General features: G+C 37.0%; 1 protein-coding gene across 3 annotated transcripts in view; it reads left to right on the forward strand.

Moving 5' to 3' along the window:
• Window positions 1-19,685, forward strand: part of LOC138700077 (cilia- and flagella-associated protein 161-like) — a 169,816-nt gene that overhangs the window by 130,192 nt on the left and 19,939 nt on the right. For 2 of the 3 annotated variants that reach the window (XR_011332173.1, XM_069826392.1), the window contains exon 5: window positions 11,909-12,070. The exons of the other annotated variant lie outside the window; for it this stretch is intronic. Coding sequence is in view for 1 of the 2 variants with exons in the window: in XM_069826392.1 (XP_069682493.1) it covers window positions 11,909-12,070 (162 nt within the window). In the remaining variant the exon portion in view is untranslated. The remainder of the gene's footprint in view (window positions 1-11,908; window positions 12,071-19,685) is intronic. 3 annotated transcript variants of the gene reach the window in all.

A 19,685-nucleotide genomic window follows, 5' to 3' on the forward strand; every position in this document is an offset into this window, starting at 1 on the left:
AGAGAATTAACGAACAACGAGAGTGTATTGATTTAGTATGCAGTAATAGTACGTTAGCTTAGCAACCCATTATTTTATAATTCAAATTTTAACTATGCTCAATTGAATCGTGTTAAAATACATAAAATATATATGCAATAAATGCAATGCAAAAAAATTGGGTAATGAGCCAAGCAGATTATGTTGCGCTGTTGTAAAAGCTGTTCCTCCTGAGATTCAAGAGCTCCCACAACAAATTAAAAACTTTCTAATTCGAGTACATCCGTTATCAACACACTTTTTACATAATATAATATAATATAATATAATATAATATAATATAATATAATATAATATAATATAATATAATATAATATAATATAATATAATATAATAATAAATCTGTAACCAACATTTTTCTGTTAATTTTCGCTTTTCCAAAAATAATTAGTAATGACAATTAAGAAACATGTTAAAGGAATTGTCATTGCACCAAATGAGTGGTCTCTGGATGAAAATGATCGCATTTTAATATTTTAAATACAATTTAAATTAAGTAACATATTAAACGATTTATCCTTCTATCAAAAACGAATGTTCCCTGGATCAAATGTCCTATTTTAATTATGTAATTACTTTATATTTATTTCTAACGGGTGCAGCGGAGCGCACGGGTACGGCTAGTTATGTAATATAATTTAAGTTATTTGAAGGGTTCAGAACCATAGTGGGCCAAACGCCATTTACTGAATACATAGAAAACAAGGGTTAAAATTAAGTTATTACCATAATTCAATGGAAACCTATAACAAGTAAAATAAAGTATACACATTAAATCTAAATGATGTCAATGTTCACTAAACTATGGTTGCATGTAATAAAAATTAGAAAGATGTTAAAGGATTTGTCATTGCACCAATGAGTGTTTCTGGACCAAAATGATCGCATTTTAATTATTTGGATGCAATTTAAATTAAGTAACATATTAAACGATTTATCCTTATATCAAACACGAATGTTCCCTGGATCAAATGTCCTATTTTAATTATGTAATTACTTTATATTTATTTCCAATGGGTGCAGTGGAGCGCACGGGTACGGCTAGTAAATAAATAAATATAATACAAAGAGGGCAGTAACAATGGCAACAGTGGTGTTGCACAACATTGCTGTGGAGAAGAGAGATCAAATTCCCTAGATAACTTGATTTTTGAGGAAGAGCAAAGAAATAGTAATGTCAGAATTCATAATCATATCCAGTTAGACAATGAACACACTGTAGTCGTATACATGTCTTCTTACATTCAACAGTTCCTTTATAGCCTATTATATTACTATATCAGCAAAAATTTCTATAATAGGGTGATACCATAAAATTAGTGCCTCTAGCCTATTCCTCGTCATGTTTTCGCGGTCCATTTTTATCAACCGTTTGTGAACAAAAGCACAATAAAAATATACGCTAACAAAATCTACGAATGAGCCAAAGTCTTCTAAACTCTCACTCTTCGTAATTCTCGGGAGAGATAACAGGATGTTAACTAACAGTTGACTGAAAAAGTGGCATACAAAAGTCTTGACAAATTATTATACTGTAATGTTAACATCCTGTTACGAAACTACGTGTTAGTATTCTTTTAACATCTGTTGACAAAACTGGCTCTTCCTTATTAATATATACCAATGTTTCTCAAGCTTTTCTGTAAACTTACTCCCTTAGGCTTCCAGTATTTTTCCTCATAATAAATGTCGTAAATATTTTAAGTGTAAGAACCATTATGAAAGTTACCGCTATATAGTCATTAGCGTACTCATGTTACTTTTGTACTCGTAGTAAATCAGGGATCAACACAGTGGATATGAACAGACAATTGAAAGTGATTGACAAGTGATTTTATTTATTTAAACATGCAGGAAAAGTATTTCGTCTTTTGAGAACTATATGAAATTAAGTTTAGGTTCTCACACAAAAATATGTAGAGACAAAGAGAAGAAGTTCCGTCAAAGCGATGCATTGGCAACACAGTCTTAATCCCTATTGCGTATACTATATTATGAGTAACATCATGGGGAAAAAATGTACTCTTTCTGTCCTCTTCAAGTATCTCCAGGAGTATGCGTACCACTGGTTGAGAAACATTGGTCGATATAGTAAACGTAGTTATTTTACGTTAGAGATTCTGCACTTTCTCTACCTTGTGGCCTTGAAACTTTCAATGCTGATAACGTCGGCAAGAAGGTTAGGGGCCACGGATCTGGCGTAGGGCTAATCAATGGAGAAATCTCTCTCCAAAATATAATTTCGCTATCACCATTTCCACCGATGCTAGAAATCTTGCAGTTGATACAACATCCTTAAATAATCGATTAAAAAAATTAAGTTACCTTCTACAACCAACTTTCTATGCCTGCTACGATTCTCATTTTATGACCGGTTTTTTGACTCAAAATGCGTATGTTGGCTTGATTTCATGAGCGTTGGACCCGGGGCGGGTCCGTACACTTAGGTACTCTTTGGAAATTTGTGTGCCTTCATATGCGATGACTGTCCAAGTTCGCCGGCGGCTTTGATGGCATTCCTGAATCCGACGCTGACAGATGGGTCATCTTGCCTCAGCCTCTGATAGAGCCAGGTCCCGCTTCGCGGGCGAATGGCCTGATAAGCCACAGGAGTTCGGAGCCCCAAGCCCTTCCTGTCGCCGTCGGCTGACAGATGGGCCATCCTGCCTCAGCCTCTGATAGAACCAGGCATACGACTAGCCTGATAAGCTCTAGGGGCCCGGAGCCCCAAGCCCTTCTATATCAGCATCGGAAACCCGTGATATCCCTCAGACTTCACCCAGCCTATTTTTACTATTGTAGATGATAAATGAAATGCGGGGGAGATGGAATGCGTTGGTGGAATGAGAAAGGAAACGTGAGTGCCCCGAGAAAAACTCTCTGCACCGTCTGCTTTGTCCACTACAAATTCTATCACGATCTGGCCGGGGATCGCCTGGATAGACTCCAGGCCCGCACGTCTATGCAGCAATCTGCCACTGATTATAGGGTAGCACCTGTTCACGATTATACTTCAGCAATGTCATGTGTTAAATGTTCTGATGCGGTGATCCACTTGTTCAAAAGATAGAAACATAAGACAGTGGCAATGGGAAGCACAGGTGGGTCGGGTATCCCCGAAAAATATTTGAATTTTGAATTTGTTGTAAAAATCATTAAGTAATTTGATCATTTGACAACTACATGTCCCGTGTAGGTGCATTATAAGAATGAACATTTCCGATGATTGTCGTATATCTCTGTTTGCATGAAATTCAAGATATCGAACAGCATAATTACTAATACGTGGCAGAGCGTTTGGGTTTTTAGAATCTGCATACCTGCCTCGCCGCTATAGCTACGTAGCAGTGCTTTCTGTTATAGCATACCTATTTCTGTTCACCATGAATTCCTCATCGTGAACTTTGTTGTGATGGCTCTTCGGAAGAACGTTACCGTAAGAAGGTAAAAACTGGACACAATGTTGCGGTTATTGTGGTGAAGACAACGTATAGCGTCGGAATGAACGTTAATGTCTACTTGCCCTGTACTATAGTATTCCTATGAATGCACCGGTATTTAATTGTTTTGTCCTCTACGATGTCAACCATTATTATTATTATTATTATTATTATTATTATTATTATTATTATATTATTATTATTATTAAATAATAGTCTATAATTACTGCTACCATAAAATCTTGACACAGCTTTTATAGGATGAATCACACGATAAGTTAATCTGAATTTTTAAAGATTGCCGTACATAACAAAATTTAATAAAAAAACAAAAGTAGTGAAATTCTGTCAGTATGTTTACATGAGGGGAAGAATGCATACAACGATATCATTGGTATTTTACATGGTAGAATTGGGGCGCTGGGTGTAATAACAGTTTATGTTGAAAATCCATGTTTTGAGAAAAACAACGTCAAAGTTTTGGAACAATGTAGACATTTTAATAGTACCAGTACATACACTCTCATCATTTGTTTTGTATAATATTTTAGTCTGTATAAATTATTCAATTCCAATATTAGTTATAATATTTAAACACAACCCATTTTTAAATCTGTAGTGCTCGGGAAAAGTGACACAAGTCAGTTTCCACAAAACTTTTTGATAATTTATTGACAACTTACGGAACATCTGTTCGCTTGGAAAAAAAATACATAGGTATTCCTCCCATTACAATAATTTATACAGAAAAAAATCAAATCTACATAAACCAGTGTAAGTTATCGATAAATTATCAAAAAAGGTTTATGAAAACTGACTTATGTCACTTTTCCCAAGCACTACAGAAATAGCCCCTATGTGTAAATGAAGTATGGAACATTTAAGCCGTTATTGCATAGAAAATCTGAGACTTCTTAAATTAGAGTACACAGACATTAAAACTAGTATAAAAATGTTATTTCACTAACATACACGAACCTTATTGAATGAATAATTGGAAATAATAGCACATTAAGACTTCAGCTTATCAAAATAATACACAATATGAATTTTTAGCCGATAAGGCCTTACATTTTTTATGTAAATACACTGTAGAAACAAAATAACACGTGTTTTAAATTTGTAATAAGAAAAACAGAAGATGTATCAAGAAAATAAATTCTGAAACTATGCTACAGATGAAAACTCCTCTATTGTAAAATTGTCAAATAGGTATTCCTATTCATGATCACTGATTTCACTTTCAGGATGATTTTCATCCAGTACTGGTTCAGAATCCAAAATATTTTGAAGAGAACATGCATTTTTTGGTTTTAATAATTTCAATAATGGAATAATATCATTTTTCTTTGATAATTTTAAGGCAGGATGAGGGGGATTTTTTAGATGAAGTTCTTTTTTTGGTGATATATTATGTCCTACTAAAAAGCTGAATGGTTAGAAAACGGTATTATAAGTATATGATACTGCCAAAGACCGTTATTTAGCCTAAAATATGAGTGTAAAATATTTTTGTATTGCGAATTTTGAATCTTTCGACTTAGCACAGCACTTCACATAATCCTAGTTCATACGTATATGTAACAGATTGATCATCCCTATGTTAAAATCGGCAGCACTTTGAAGAGAACAACCGCCAGAATCGCCACCCGTCCGCCGTAAACGAACAAGAGATGGCAGTACAGTCGCTAATGCAATTCAAATGGGTGTTATGACGTGACTCCTTATGTAACAACTAGATGGCAGCATAGTAAATCTGACAAAAGTTGTTACCGTAAAAGTCTATAAGGCCGAGAAATCTGGGTATATATGATCTAGGACATAATGAACTCTCCTACCATTTAGATTCAACGAAATGAAATACAACTTTTACAGTCGATAGAGAAGACATGAAAGATCATGAAAATTATATCGCCCCTTGCTCCTATGGAAAGTCTATTATTTAATCGATGAGATTTTATATTTTTCTTTGAAGCAGACAGTCGTTGGATCGTAAATTGTTCGTTTTTCTTTATCTACTTCTGATTTTTATAATGAATTTTGGAATTTCCTTCGCTATGTAATATAATGAAAATGCACTTTGTTGTGTAACCAAATGAATAAATAATTAATAATCTATAAAATAACTGTTGATAAACACCACATTCATGCAATTTTAAAATTAATTGTTTAAGCAATTTTAATGTATTTTTACTCGGTTATTTAATGACGCTGTATCAACTACTGGGTTATCTAGCGTCGATGGAATTGATGATAGCGAGATGGTATTTGGCGAGATGAGGCCTAGGATTCACCGCAGATTACCTCAAATTCCCTTTACGGTTAGGGAAAATCTTGGAAAAACTCAACCAGGTAGTCAGCCCAAGGGGAATAGAATCCGCGCCCGAACGCAACTCCGGGTCAACAGTCAAACGCGCGCTACCGCCTGAGCTACGCCGGTGGCCTTGTAATATCAGAATATTAACATGCACCATATAGTGAACTGATGATGCCTAATAATGAAAAGGTGAAAACATTTGTCAATTAAATTTTGTATTTTATTGATAAGTTATTTGATGGAAGTTTGTCATACAAACAGAACAAAATTGTGAACTCTAACTTATCTCAAGAATAAAATGAATACCAAAACTACTTCTCGTGGCTGACTAATGCTGATGTCAAATCTGATGGTCAGGTCCAAAATATACGCGGTGTCCTGTGTACGGTTAATGACAATTATGTTAATCCCACCTTCGCGAAGCTTCATCAGCAATGTGTGGGACTTCTTCATGGATTTCTTGTCACTGCGGAAGCTTGCTGCCACACTGAATATTACTAAATTACTCATTATACAGTAAATGATTTTAAAAGAGGATAACAGTAAGGTAGACCACAGAAGCTGACCCGCTCAGAACAACTCAAGACTTACAGGAAAGGTAGACAGTGGCAGAGGATGAGCTACATGGCCTGCGAAGTACTGTAGTTGTTCTTTCTAGGAACTTGTAACGCTTGTGTTCACTGAAGCTCGAAAGCACCGTTCTTTAAGACTCCAGTTTCTTATTCATTGTATTAATAAATATCAATGTTGTTAAGTCACAGGAGTATTTTCATTTTCCTGGAGTAAGCGGGTAAGGAATCAAATGTCATTTTTCCGTTCATGTCTTCTTTTTCAGCCCTAAAATTTTTTTCGGGCGCAGTTTAAGGGAACGTTGAAATATCCCCTTTCTTGGAGTTATGAAAAACCTGTTAAACACTTCGTAATACAATTTTAATACTTCCAGCATATTCTTCAGTGCCAAAGATGTGAAAAGACAGCTATGCCCTCTATTGGAATCGCAAAATGCCGTATTATAGCAGACAATCTCCAGCCATTCTTCATATTTCTTCTGTAGTCACGGCCGTGTAAGAATTTTCTGTTTTAAAGTGTTACAAGAAGAATGTCGAGGTTTCTGCGAAAATCGGTCGCAAACTCGATTTTTAGTTTCAGTGTTGTAGTTTTGATGTTGTGCTGTTATTTGTGCCAGAAACAATAAAACAAAATTGCTTTATCACTAATTGTGTGTGCGCATGCAAGAAGGTGACTTCTCGATTTGAACCTGGGCTCCTTGGTTTATAAGCTCATCGCTAGTACTAAGCCACCGTGGTGGTCATGCAGTATATGTATACATTACAATGTTAAAACAAAAATTTCCTCGTTTAAAAACTGGTCGTCTAGTAATCCTACGTTGGAACGTTTCCGTAATTATTTTATGAGTAGTGAAAGTGAGATCTATACGAACTCCGTGCAGGAAATTTCCTATTAACAATTAATTTATTTTAATCCGGTTTCAAATGGAATGGTTCTTACGCAATACTGTATATGACTGGAAGCAATAAACGAGCTTATAAGCAGCCAAACATTCAACTTCCTCCTTTCTAAAGGTGTCAGGAGTTCTATCTGTGGGAACAAGACGGTCCAAGTATGCTGATCAGTCTATAGACATCGGATTTTTAGGGGGGGGGGAATATTTTGTTCCTGAAGGGATAGACTCCTTAATTAAATTGTAGCTATTAACACGTTTTATGGAGTTATTATTACAAGTAATAGAGCTAATTTTATAGAACCTAAAAATGCCTAATTTAACTTTAGAACCTATTTTAGGCTATCTTACATTAAAATATTAACAATACAGTGTTTTCTATTTTCTTTGTTTGTAACGACGAAAATCAACTCGCTTCGTTTTGACGAAGTGGCGGGCATTGTTTTTCATTGGAAGATGAGACAACTTGCATATCCTATCTTAAGGATCTTTTCTTAAGTATGACTCCATATCGAGGTGTATACAACAGGTCACATTTTACAGTCTTAGTTGCTGTAACTGCTTCTTTGGAAACTGCAATTAAATCAATTGAGGAGCTGGCTTCAATAAGAACGTTAGCCTGTTAACGCTGTTATTGCATAGATAGCTATTCTTAAATATTGCAAATTATAAAACCTCTAATTTTATTAATCGCTGTAACGTTTGCAAGGTGATACATTCCGACACGACAAGTATGCTATTTATCATCTACTCTGTTCAACATCTACTTGCAGGATTTAATGAAGAATTATTTTCATGATATGGGAGGGGTGATAGTTGGAGGAAGAATAAAGTGCAGATGATATAGCGTTGTTAGCAGAAGAAAAGACGATATTAAGGGACATGCTACTGGAACTAAATGCCAACTGTGAGCAGTATGGCATGAAGATAAATGCAAACAAGACGAAGACCATAGTTATTGGAAGAAGAATAAAGAAATTAGACGCGCAAATTCGAAATGAGGCAGTGGAACAAGTGGACAGCTTCAAATACTTGGTGTGTACTGTAAGCAGTAACATGAGCTCCAGCCAGAAAGTCAAAAGGAGCATAGCAATGGCCAAGGAAGCTTTTAATATAAAAAGGAGCATTTTCTGCGGACCTCTGGAAACTAAGGAAGAGACTAGTGAAGCGTTCTGTGTAGTGTGTGGCATTGTATGGGAAAGGACATGATCATTACAACGAACTGAAGAAAAGCGACTAGAAGCATTTGAAATGTGGATATGGAGAAGAATGGAACGTGTGAAGTGGACAGACAGAACAAGAAATGCAGCTGTGTTGGAAAGAGTGGGTGAAGAAAGAATGATGCTGAAACTGATCAGGAAGAGAAAAAGGAATTGGTTGAGTCGCTGGCTGAGAAGATATTGCCTACTGAAGGATGGACTGGAAGGAGTGGTGAATGGGGGAAAAGTTCGGTGCAAAAGAATACTGTATATCAGATGGTAGACGACATTAAGATTATGATCCATATGATCATAATGCAGAGATTAAGAGGAAGGCGGAAAATAGGAAAGATTGGAGAATGCTAGTTTGGAGTGAAAGACCTGCCCTGTTCAAAAATACTTATGAACATTCGGCATTATGAGAATGAATTCCTGAAAAAGGGAAATTACTATATAACCAGTAATCATTAAACGTAAGGATAATTAGATTGAATTTCTAAGAAGGCTATCCTTTAATCTATTCTTGAAAGTGTTTACACAAGATGTATCAAAACATGTAGGAACACTCTGGGGAATTGTTAGAGGACCTTAAAACAAGCAAAAAAGTTCATATAAATATTTGGTCAATTTCCCTTAGCTTTTTAGTTACAATAATTGTTCGTGGTGTAGTACTGGTACATAATATCTGTGATGATAAACAAGCTACATGCAATTTTCTTCTTTATTCAAGTCCTTGTTGTTTTGTTTCGTTTTGTATTCAAAGCCACCTGATGACAGCTGCCATAACAAAATAAACACAAAGCATATGCTAGAACTTTTATTGATAATTGTGAATGTTATGTTATGTTTTATTTAACGACGCTCGCAACTGCAGAGGTTATATCAGCGTCGCCGGATGTGCCGAAATTTTGTCCCGCAGGAGTTCTTTTACATGCCAGTAAATCTACTGACATGAGCCTGTCGCATTTAAGCACACTTAAATGCCATCGACCTGGCCCGGGATCGAACCCGCAACCTTGGGCATAGAAGGCCAGCGCTATACCAACTTGCCAACCAGGTCGACGATAATTGTGAATATTTGTTATTTTAAGTGTAATAATTACATTACAACTAGTGGTCAAAATGGAGTATACTCTAATTAGGAAATAGCAGAAATGCACCTTATGTATGGACGAGCTAATTGCAATGCAAATGAAGCAAGACGTTTGTATGCTGAACAATTTTCTAATATACATTTACCCATTTTCTTCTTGCTGTTAAAGCAGTTTTTAATCAGCGATTCCCTAATAAATGGATAGGTCGTGAGGGACCGACATCCTGGCCTGCTTGTTCTCCCGACCTCAATCCATTGGATTTCTACTTACGGAGTCATTTAAAGGTCATTGTGTATTCCAGACCTATTCATAACGTGGAAATTTTCGCCAGCGATTTGAAGGCTGTCAGCATATACGATAGACTTCTGAAATATGGGAGAGGTCCACACCTGTGGAGTAACGGTTAGCGCGTCTGGCCGCGAAACCAGGTGGCCCGGGTTCGATTACTTCGCTGGGTTTTTTTCCGGGTTTTTCCCTCAACCCAATATGAGCAAATGCTGGGTAACTTTCGGTGCTGGACCCCGGATTCATTTCACCGGCATTATCACCTTCATGTCATTCAAACGCTAAATAACCTAAGATGTTGATAAAGCGTCATAAAATAATCTACTAAAATAAAAAAATATGCGAGAGAGTAAGGCAGTCTATGATGCGGCGCTCAGAAGCCTGTATTAGAGATCATGGTGCTCATTTTAAGCACTTTCTGTAGAAGTTAGAAGTTTCTGTATAAGAAAAAAGTATTGTAAGCTGTAAATTAAACGTTATCATCACAGATATTAGGCTTATGTACACCACCAACATTGACTGTAACTAAAAAGGTAAGCGAAATTGACTATAATGTGTTTATGTGTGTGTATCCAATGCCTACCCACTTTCACTTGCATGATTCGGGTTCCGCGTATTGCGGATAGATGGCAGGACTGTGACCCATTTTCTAGTTGTACACCACTTCGGCGGGCCACATTGTACATGATGTATATTTATGGAAAGTTATGTCGTGTACTAGGGTGAGTGTATGTGTCCGTGTAAGTGTAGTGTCTTGGAATGAGTGATGATGATGAAGAGGAAGAGAGAAGGGGAAACCCGTGCCGGCACGTAGCCTATTCCTGTCGAATAGCACCAAGGGGACCGCCAGGCTTAACGTCCCCGTCCGACGGACGAATCACTATCATGTATTCTCTTCATATGCACTGCGGAGAGATTTGGGTTTTTAACCCGGGAATATCTGTGTACAATCTAGTGATTAGAAGTTGTGCACCGCCATCTCTCCTAGTCCCGAGGTAGAAATTTTACATGGAAATTTCTGACCCGCCGGGAATCGAACCCGGGGCGGTTATTATATGGACTTTCTTGTTTGTTTTCAGGTCCTCTATCAATTTCCCTGAGCTTTACCAAATGTTTTAATACAATCAGTATAATACCATTTCATACCATCTTCAGGAGACTTACACAAGTTACGGTAATTGTATTGTTATATACTTCGCCATTCATCAGTTGCCACGAGAATCGTTGTAAAATTATAGTAAAAGTATCGCGAAGTGAAAAATTCTCGTCTCTAAAAGAGGCAGGAAAATGCCACTTAAATCTCGATTTCCTGGCATTGTATAGGCCTATACTAAGCAACTTCTTGCAACGTTCTCTGTAGTTATGCGAATGTAATACCATGTAGCAATGTTCAAGTGCTTTTTACATTAGTAATGAGAATGAGCTTGCATTACGGAGAAACCATGTTAGAATGTTAGGAAACAATCTGAAAAAACACGAGAGGTAATGTATAAGTCTAAAATTGTCAATTTCGAGTTTATAGCACTACTGAATTCCTGAGGATGACAACTCTGTTAAGTCTTGGGACGGCTGATTTTTTTTTTTTCAAAAAGACATAATCATATATTAGAGGTACGTAGCCTATACTATGGTAAATCTCGCATAATTCTGTTATTGCTATGCGTATCTTATAGTTTTCAAGGTACACTATGATTCTACGATACCAAAATTAAAATAAGTATTTTGTAACTTTACCAGCTGTGAAATAAAAACATTACTGAAATTTGTTTATCGCCTTTGTCATAATTTTCATAAAATGAACTTACCATACAATACTTATGAGATACAGGAATCTACTCCAAAACCGCCTTTAGTCACCAAAATCCCATTTGAACCCACCGGGTTTTGAATGTGTATCTCCAACATGGAAAGTCGACACTTCAGTATTTTTAGGGAAATAGTTCTAATTATAGCTTATATGTATTTGTATTTCTCTTACATTGAATATTACTCCGAAGCTCCTGTGTAACTTTTTAATCAACATTATAGTTCCATTATGCATAGGTGAAAGGCACTGTGAATGCTTGTTGCAGGATCTGTACGTTCACTCGGAAACTCCGCAGCTGGACTCGCAGCTGGGCCCATCGGGGTACCCTGTCCTGCGCTTCACGTCGCATCGCAACACATTTTGCCGCTGGCGTGCCCTCTGCTGGGATCCATCACAGCGCCCGGAAACCGAAGGCTCTCCAGTTCCTGTCAGTATAGACCGCGCTCAGTTTTGACCTCGTACTCTTAAGCGTTTAAGCATTCTGTCAGGTCCAGTTAGATGCACAAGTGTATAAGAAGTACGGTACATTAATTGTCCAAAATTCCTACCTCGTGCATAAATAATTTCACTCGCACAAGACGTGCTTCTCGAAAGCCTGTCAACTTGTTCTGCTAATGATAACGTAGGTAGTATTTTACAGTTTTCCGTTATCGCATAACATTATTAAGAAAACGTTATACGTACGTATATCAGGTGCTCTGAGCGAGAATTTTTTTAAATAAAAGTGTCGCACTTACCAACTGACATAAAGACTTTATATAAATTGAAATCTATTCTTATCTACGTATTTGTGATTAAGCAAGATGCGAATTATAGGAAGTTACGCGACGTTGTGAAACAGTAGATTGAGAAAATCTGTGTCAAATAGAATGAGAACCCGCAACTTAACAATCAGAAGTAAACTACAACCAGGAAACGAATAGATAGCTCGGCCAAGGAAAGACTAATAGCCGTGATACAGGGTGATTCAGAAGAGATAGTAAATATTTTAGAGGGTGGTAGCACAGTCTAATATATACAGTCACGAAGCTTGAGTTGTGAGGGTGCTAGAAACAATAGACTGTGCCAGTACTATTTCGCATTGTCTGTAATGAGGCGATATTAGCGATCCTAGTGGTTAGGAACTACCTACGGATGCATATTTACTACGTATTGAGCTTCGTGACTGTATATACTAGACCGTGGTGGTAGTATGGGCTATTCTGAGTAAAAAAGTTCATATAAACATGTGTCCAATTTTCAGTCCTTGTCGAAATATAGCTGTTTGAATGCTACGCATAACTAGCGTTATTGCTTATTTACATAATATCAATATATTGCAACAGCTCCACCACCAGCTTCAATGCACTTTTCCGCTTTGTTGACAGCAATAAGAGTTGCGCTTCTGAGATCGTCTTGTTCTTTAATGAGGGCGATACTGTCCATAATGCGAAGGGCCAATTCGTTCTTTGTGTTTACTTTGTTTTTGTTCACTTAGCCTTTTATCCACCTCCACAGACAAAAATCGATAGAATTAAGGTCTGGAGACCTTGGTGGCTATTGCATGTGACTTGCAATGACCAACAGCATAAGAACACAACTGGTTTCACATGTTACTCAGAGTAACATGACTTGCGTGCATCGGACCTGTACAGATTAACTATAAACAGCTGTTTCTTTATACCTATTATGAACTCAGAAGAGCGACATGTAGCCTACTCTTTCTTTGTCCGAAGTCAATAGTACATACCGGTTGTCTTTTGTCCTTCTGTCATACCAATTTTAAGGCTTGTTATGCGTAGGTCTAATATTCACACAGTTTTATCTCCAGACCCATTGAAAATTGGACACGTTTTCATGAACCTACTGAGAATAGGTCATACTACCACTCCCTAAAAGATAATTTATAACCAGAACCCGAATTTCCATGCAAATGCTCGTTTTTATATAAGATTGTTACACTTCTTAAACTTCGCAAATATTCGTTTTATGACTTATCGATTCCAAATAACCGTACTTTCTCCGTGCATATTTTGATCTTTTTTGGGAATAAACTCATGCATAATGCATATTTTGAAGATTTTAGATTTAATAGCACATAATATATAGACTCTTATATTGAATATGTAGAGCACAGGGAAATAATGTAATAAGTCCAAAATTATCGAGTTTCTGTTTAGATGTCATGAAATAGCTCAGGTAGTATAGATTTGTGTAGTTTAACTGAATAATAACCTCATTGGCCCAAATAAATTTGAATAATGATAACCCAAAAACAACAGAATATAATGGGTTTTGAAACCTTTAACTTGCTGTCCTGTACAAACAGTAAAACGAGACTTATCATGTTTTTCCTCTGTACTCTTCATATTAATATGTTCTTCTTTCTGGCTTTGGTGCATATATTATTTTAACTTGCATAATAGTGCCTTTTATGAATGCCACTTTGTAAAATCTTAAATTTCCACGTTATTTGCCTATTGACAAAAAAAATAATAAAAGAAAACTGTCAGTAATGTAGTTTCGTGGCATCCTACTTGACAAGTCATTTCTGGACCTTCCACTAAATTCTTCCTTTGTTACATTGGACTTTCCAACCGCCAACTCTCGCTCGTTACAAGCCAGAGATCAAAATATTGAAAGAAAGGAAGGTAGAAGCAGCATGCTTGCAAACTGCTATATTTTAGTACGGAATACTTTTGTGTCGAATGGGTTGAGGGAAAGGAATTTCTAAAACCGGACAGTAATGTAATTTATTGTAATTTGTTGTAATAAAGACGTAAGTATTTGTGTATTTTGGAGCGCGCGATAGCGTCGCGGTCAAGGCATTAAGCCTTGGTTTTTATGAACTGACGCGTGCGGGCCTCGCACAAATATGTGCTACACAAGAGATAGTGAGTGGTTTCTATAACTGCGAAGTGCGCGCACCTTGAATCTCGCAGTTATAGAAACCACTCACTATCTCTCGTGTAGTCCAGATTTGTGCGAGGCAGGCCTCGCACTTCGCACGTCGCATGCGTCGGTTTAGAAAAACCAAGGCTTAAAACGCTGCAAAGTCGGAAGGTTGCGGGTTCCATTCTTGTTGGGGTCAGGTCATATGGAAATGCAAAAGACTTGCAATTCGACCTACTTTGACACAAATTTCTTTACTTCAGTATGCATCTGTCATTTCTTGTGACGTAGAAACATCATTTTATGTATTCAAGAACGTGCTTCAGATAAACACATTAACTTAAGTGAAGAAAATTTTGAAAAATTAGTTGTAGTACGTTGTTTCAAAATAAAATTAAAATGTAACATAATGTAAAACTCAATTTTGTTAGTGCATATTTTTATTGTTTTCTCGCTTCATTGTGCATGTTTGCCATATGATAGTGCAAGAATGCATGCATGTTTTAAGATTTGATAGTGCATGGGAATCTGGACTTTATTTATAATATAAATACGTAAATTCTTAAGTCGTCCTAGGATTTTGTTGTTTAAACAAATTGTGATTTAATTATTAGAATTCTTCTCCTTTTTCCTCATTCTCTTTTCCCTACTCCTTCTCTCTCTTCTCTTCTTCGTCCTTCTCATCATCATAATCGTCATTATGGTCTTCGTCGTTATAACTGTTAGGCCTACTTTCGTCTAGACGGACGGTATTATAAATTCATCAGTAGCGTCATACACTAATGCACATTTTTCTAGTAGTCCTGTTTGAGACACACACATGGTGCTTGCCCATTCCTCATTCATAGTCCGGTCCACAGCTGTTCTGGTCGTCTTCCATAGTGTCTTCAAAGACAGGTCACAAACAGAATTCTTCTGGCGAATGTAGTGTTTAATCTTGGATCAAACTAGCTCTTTTGTATTCAGGTCATACATGTATGGTGGATGCCAAAATACTTAAAGGCCGTTTTGTTTCAGAAGCTGGTATACTCTGAAACTCCATAAAGTCACAATTTGTCACAGACGACGAAGCAGCAATGCCTTTCTTCTCTAGCCACGATATCACGCATTTTTGACAGCATATTTCGTTGGTGCCTTATATATCTGCTTCCCAGTGGCGACTCGTGATATTTTTTGTATGTAGGATATAAGATTGAGGACTGATGACCAAGACAGAAACTGATATTAATAATAATATAATATTAGTATAATAATGATAATGATAATAATAATAATAATAATAATAATAATAATAATAATAATAACAATAATAATAATAGAGTATGCAAAATCAATCAAGTAGGCCTATGTTATTCTTTGACTCACCATTCTGGAACTGGCAATTTATTAGTAGTGAAGTTCGATTCTCCTTCCCTTTTTAGTTGGGAATATGGCTCCTAAGCCATTGTACTGCCCGATATTTACCGATGTTCCGTCGTACGTTTGAGCAATTAATTTCTTGCTACAGTTAAATTCTTCTAAATGATCAAATATAACTTCAGATATCCTTTCGGCTGTCCTGCCACCTGAAAGTCCTGTTAATTCTTGTATTTATTATAGCTTATTTTATTTATTTTTATGTAATTTTGTTTTTTTATATTATATCATTTTAAATTATTTATTATTTCATTTATTCTATTCTTTTAAAATGACCAATGAACTGCACTTAAGGAGGCTATAAGGGTACTTGAAAATTCTTATTGTGTCTCTGGCAGGGTATCCACCACCCAGAAAGAAGGGTCATAGTATTAGGATGCATTGTCATATCCTTAAACGCGGTTAAACTCAAGCCGTACACCACCCTCCGCACCCTCCCCTGTCCACTAACTTCACTGCCAGAAATACCGATTGCTGTTATGATATTTGGATGGTTTCTCGGAAATTATTTCTGAGCTGTGCAGTGGCGATAACTCACGACAGAAAGTGGAAGCTTAAAGGAAATTAATACGTTGGGACGCATTGAAAATCAAAATCTGTAATTAAAATGTTTTCTATCCTCAGAGGCACGAAATTAAACTGTAGGATCATCCTCATATCCTTCACCACCACATCAGTCAGGTGGTAAATTTGGAATCAATCATCGTGACATTCATTTCTTGAAATTTTCAGCAGTCATTTGACCGTAATAAACTCTTGTAGCTGCTCCGATTTTATACGTTAGCAGACTAGGCCTATAAGCAAGGAAATCCTTCTCAGGCCCAATATGAGCGATAATAAGCATACTACTGTCCTCAGTGCCGCCTTTTTTGGCAGCATCTCTTCAATGCCAGGTTATTATCGACCCACGTCTCGTCGAGATAAAATATCTCCTTCACTTCACGTTACGTTTTCGTTTTATTCCTAATATGACGTACGTACCCTTCAATTCACTATATTTTGTCGTTCAACGGGAAGAACTTATGTTTAATATATTTCCTACTTGAATCCCATGTCGTGTAATACTGCTCTCACAGCAGTTATACTACACTTAAAGTTCATTTGTTTCAATTTCTTCCTGCAACAGTGGCAACATGTCAGTTTTGATTTGATCAATTTTTAATCATATTAAACTCCTAAAACTCTTTCTTGAATGAAGGATCTGTCAAAACATTCAACTCCATTTTTCTGCGTGTTACGACCGATGATGATGATGATGATGATGATGATAAAAATAATCACGAGTTTTCCATAACTTTTAATGAAAATTATTTTAACAATCATTAACATCCTTGCGCAAACATAGGCCTACCTCTTCTTCTCAGGATATTTCAGAGCCTTATTAGAATTTTGCTGGAGTTATTTTCTTATTCTTAATATGGAATTGGGGCTCACATCTGTATATCTGACAACTCTTTTGGTAGCCTTATCAATATTTATAGTTAGACGTCTTATTGGCCTTGCGGTGGCTGTGTGGTCTAGAGTCTAGACCTTCGGTCTGTCACGCAGGTTGTCCGGATTTGAGTCCATAGGCTTAAGATTTTTCGTTGAAAAATCCATAGTCACACTTATGGCGAAGAAGGTCGCAATTGGGAGTTTTCTTGGCGTTCCTCCATTTTCCCACGTTGGGCATAAACGTAATTCCGTCCTATCTCTCATTCTGCTATCATTCCATTTTTTACTTGGTTATTTAACGACGCTGTATCTACTATTGGGTTATTTGGCGTTGATGGAATCGGTGATAGCGAGATGGTATTTGTCGAGATGAGGCCGAGGATTTGCCATAGATTACCTGACATTGCCTTACGGTGGGGAAAATCTCGGAAAAGATCCAACCAGGTAATCAGCCCAAGCTGGAGTCGAGCCCACACCCAAGCGCAACTTCGGGTCAGCAGGCAAATGTACTACTGTCTGAGCTAAACTGGTAGTTGCTATCATTCCATAGCATTCCCTGATTACCAGCTGGTGACGCACGGAGAGGGGTGTTCTAGGAACAAGGAAGGTTGCCTGCTCGAAATCTGGATCCTGGACTAACCCTAGTGTACTCAGTGTGAATTAGGAATGCTCTGGAGGGTAGGCACAATGTACCGGTATCTACCAGGTTTCAATGATGGATCGTAGTGATCTCCCTCCAATATTAAAAGTAAAGTAAAGCACCAGTCCTCCTTTCTGAAGTAACGGTCAGCGCGTCTGACCGTGAAACGAGTGGACCTGGGTTCGAATCCTGGATGGGACAAGTTACCAGGTTGGGTTTTTTCTGAGGTTTTCCCTCAACCAATTGAAGCAGAATTGCTGGGTAACTTTCGGCGTTGGATCTCGGACTCATTTCGCCATCATGAATTCACATATCATCATCCATACCATACCCAGAGTTCAATTCATGGTGCTGTGTGCTGTAATTGTACAAGAGCGCGGTCGTTCGGTTATCCAATCATTCACAGAATAAGAATGGTAAGCACAATAAGCCTCAGGCTGCAGTTGCAAACCTTCGGGTCCCTTCTCCGTAAAAGAGGAAAAAAAAAAAAGTGAAGTAGCCTACCGGTACAAATTTGTTTTTCGCCTCTTCATCCTGACAGGAAACTACCATATAACCTTCTCGTTACTGTAGGCACTTCGAGTATACATCTTGATTACACAATTTTAACACTATATCACTTCGGAATATATACTGTATTTCTTTCACGTGTTAAAATTAGGTACCTTGTTGTTGTCTAGTTTCAACCTGTTGTAGGTTGCAGTTCTGAAGATAACCTACAACAGGTTGAAACTAGTCAACAACAAGGTACCTAATTTTAACACGTGAAAGAAATACAATATATATTCCAATGTAAATACTTTATTCAATCTCGGATTGCTACCACCAGCCATTGTTCATGCCTTCAAATAAGACAATACTAAACACAACTAACTCTTTGACCAAATAAAGCAAATTTTATATATTTTACCCTATACCTGATTTACACGGGGATAGTTTACAGGAGTCAAGTGCTTGAAGCCTCTAAACTTGACACCATATTTGTGATCACACGGAGATACTAAACTTGAAACCATGTTCCACACGTAAAAAATGCTCGCTGAATTTTGTATGCGTTGTTTTTTTTACCTTTTTTGCGAACCACTTCTACATTAATGTTATGGATACCTTGTTCTTTAAGTTTCGTAACAAGTTTCTGAAATAAATGTTATGTTTTATTTAACGACGCTCGCAACTGCAGAGGTTATATTAGCGTCGCCGGATGTGCCGGAGTTTTTGTCATGCAGGGGTTCTTTTACATGCTAGTAAATCTACTGACATGAGCCTATTTAAGGACACTTAAATGCCATCGACCTGGCCCGGGATCGAACCCGCAACCTTGGGCATAGAAGGCCAACGTTATAGCAACTCACCAACCAGGTCGACAATTTCTGAAATAATTCCCTCTTGTTTAATTTTAATTTTTATTATTATTGAAGTATTTCTCGTGCTGTATATATTCCACGGAAGTTCGTACATCTCATGCAATTCTAAAAATGTTACAATAAGGTGTAGTCTACATAGGCTATACTGTATATTATTTTTATTTATTATGACTTATGGAAAAGTAAACAGGCTAGATGCCCATCAAAGCACCTTCTTCACATAAATATACGTGAACAGTTTTACTTGTAATTTATTATTGATAATGATTCACATGAGCAGCAGTTGTAAAATAAGTATATGCAACTCATTAGCAATA

The sequence above is a fragment of the Periplaneta americana genome, chromosome 5, assembly GCF_040183065.1.
Source record: "Periplaneta americana isolate PAMFEO1 chromosome 5, P.americana_PAMFEO1_priV1, whole genome shotgun sequence".
In the NCBI taxonomy this organism is placed as follows: domain Eukaryota; kingdom Metazoa; phylum Arthropoda; class Insecta; order Blattodea; family Blattidae; genus Periplaneta; species Periplaneta americana.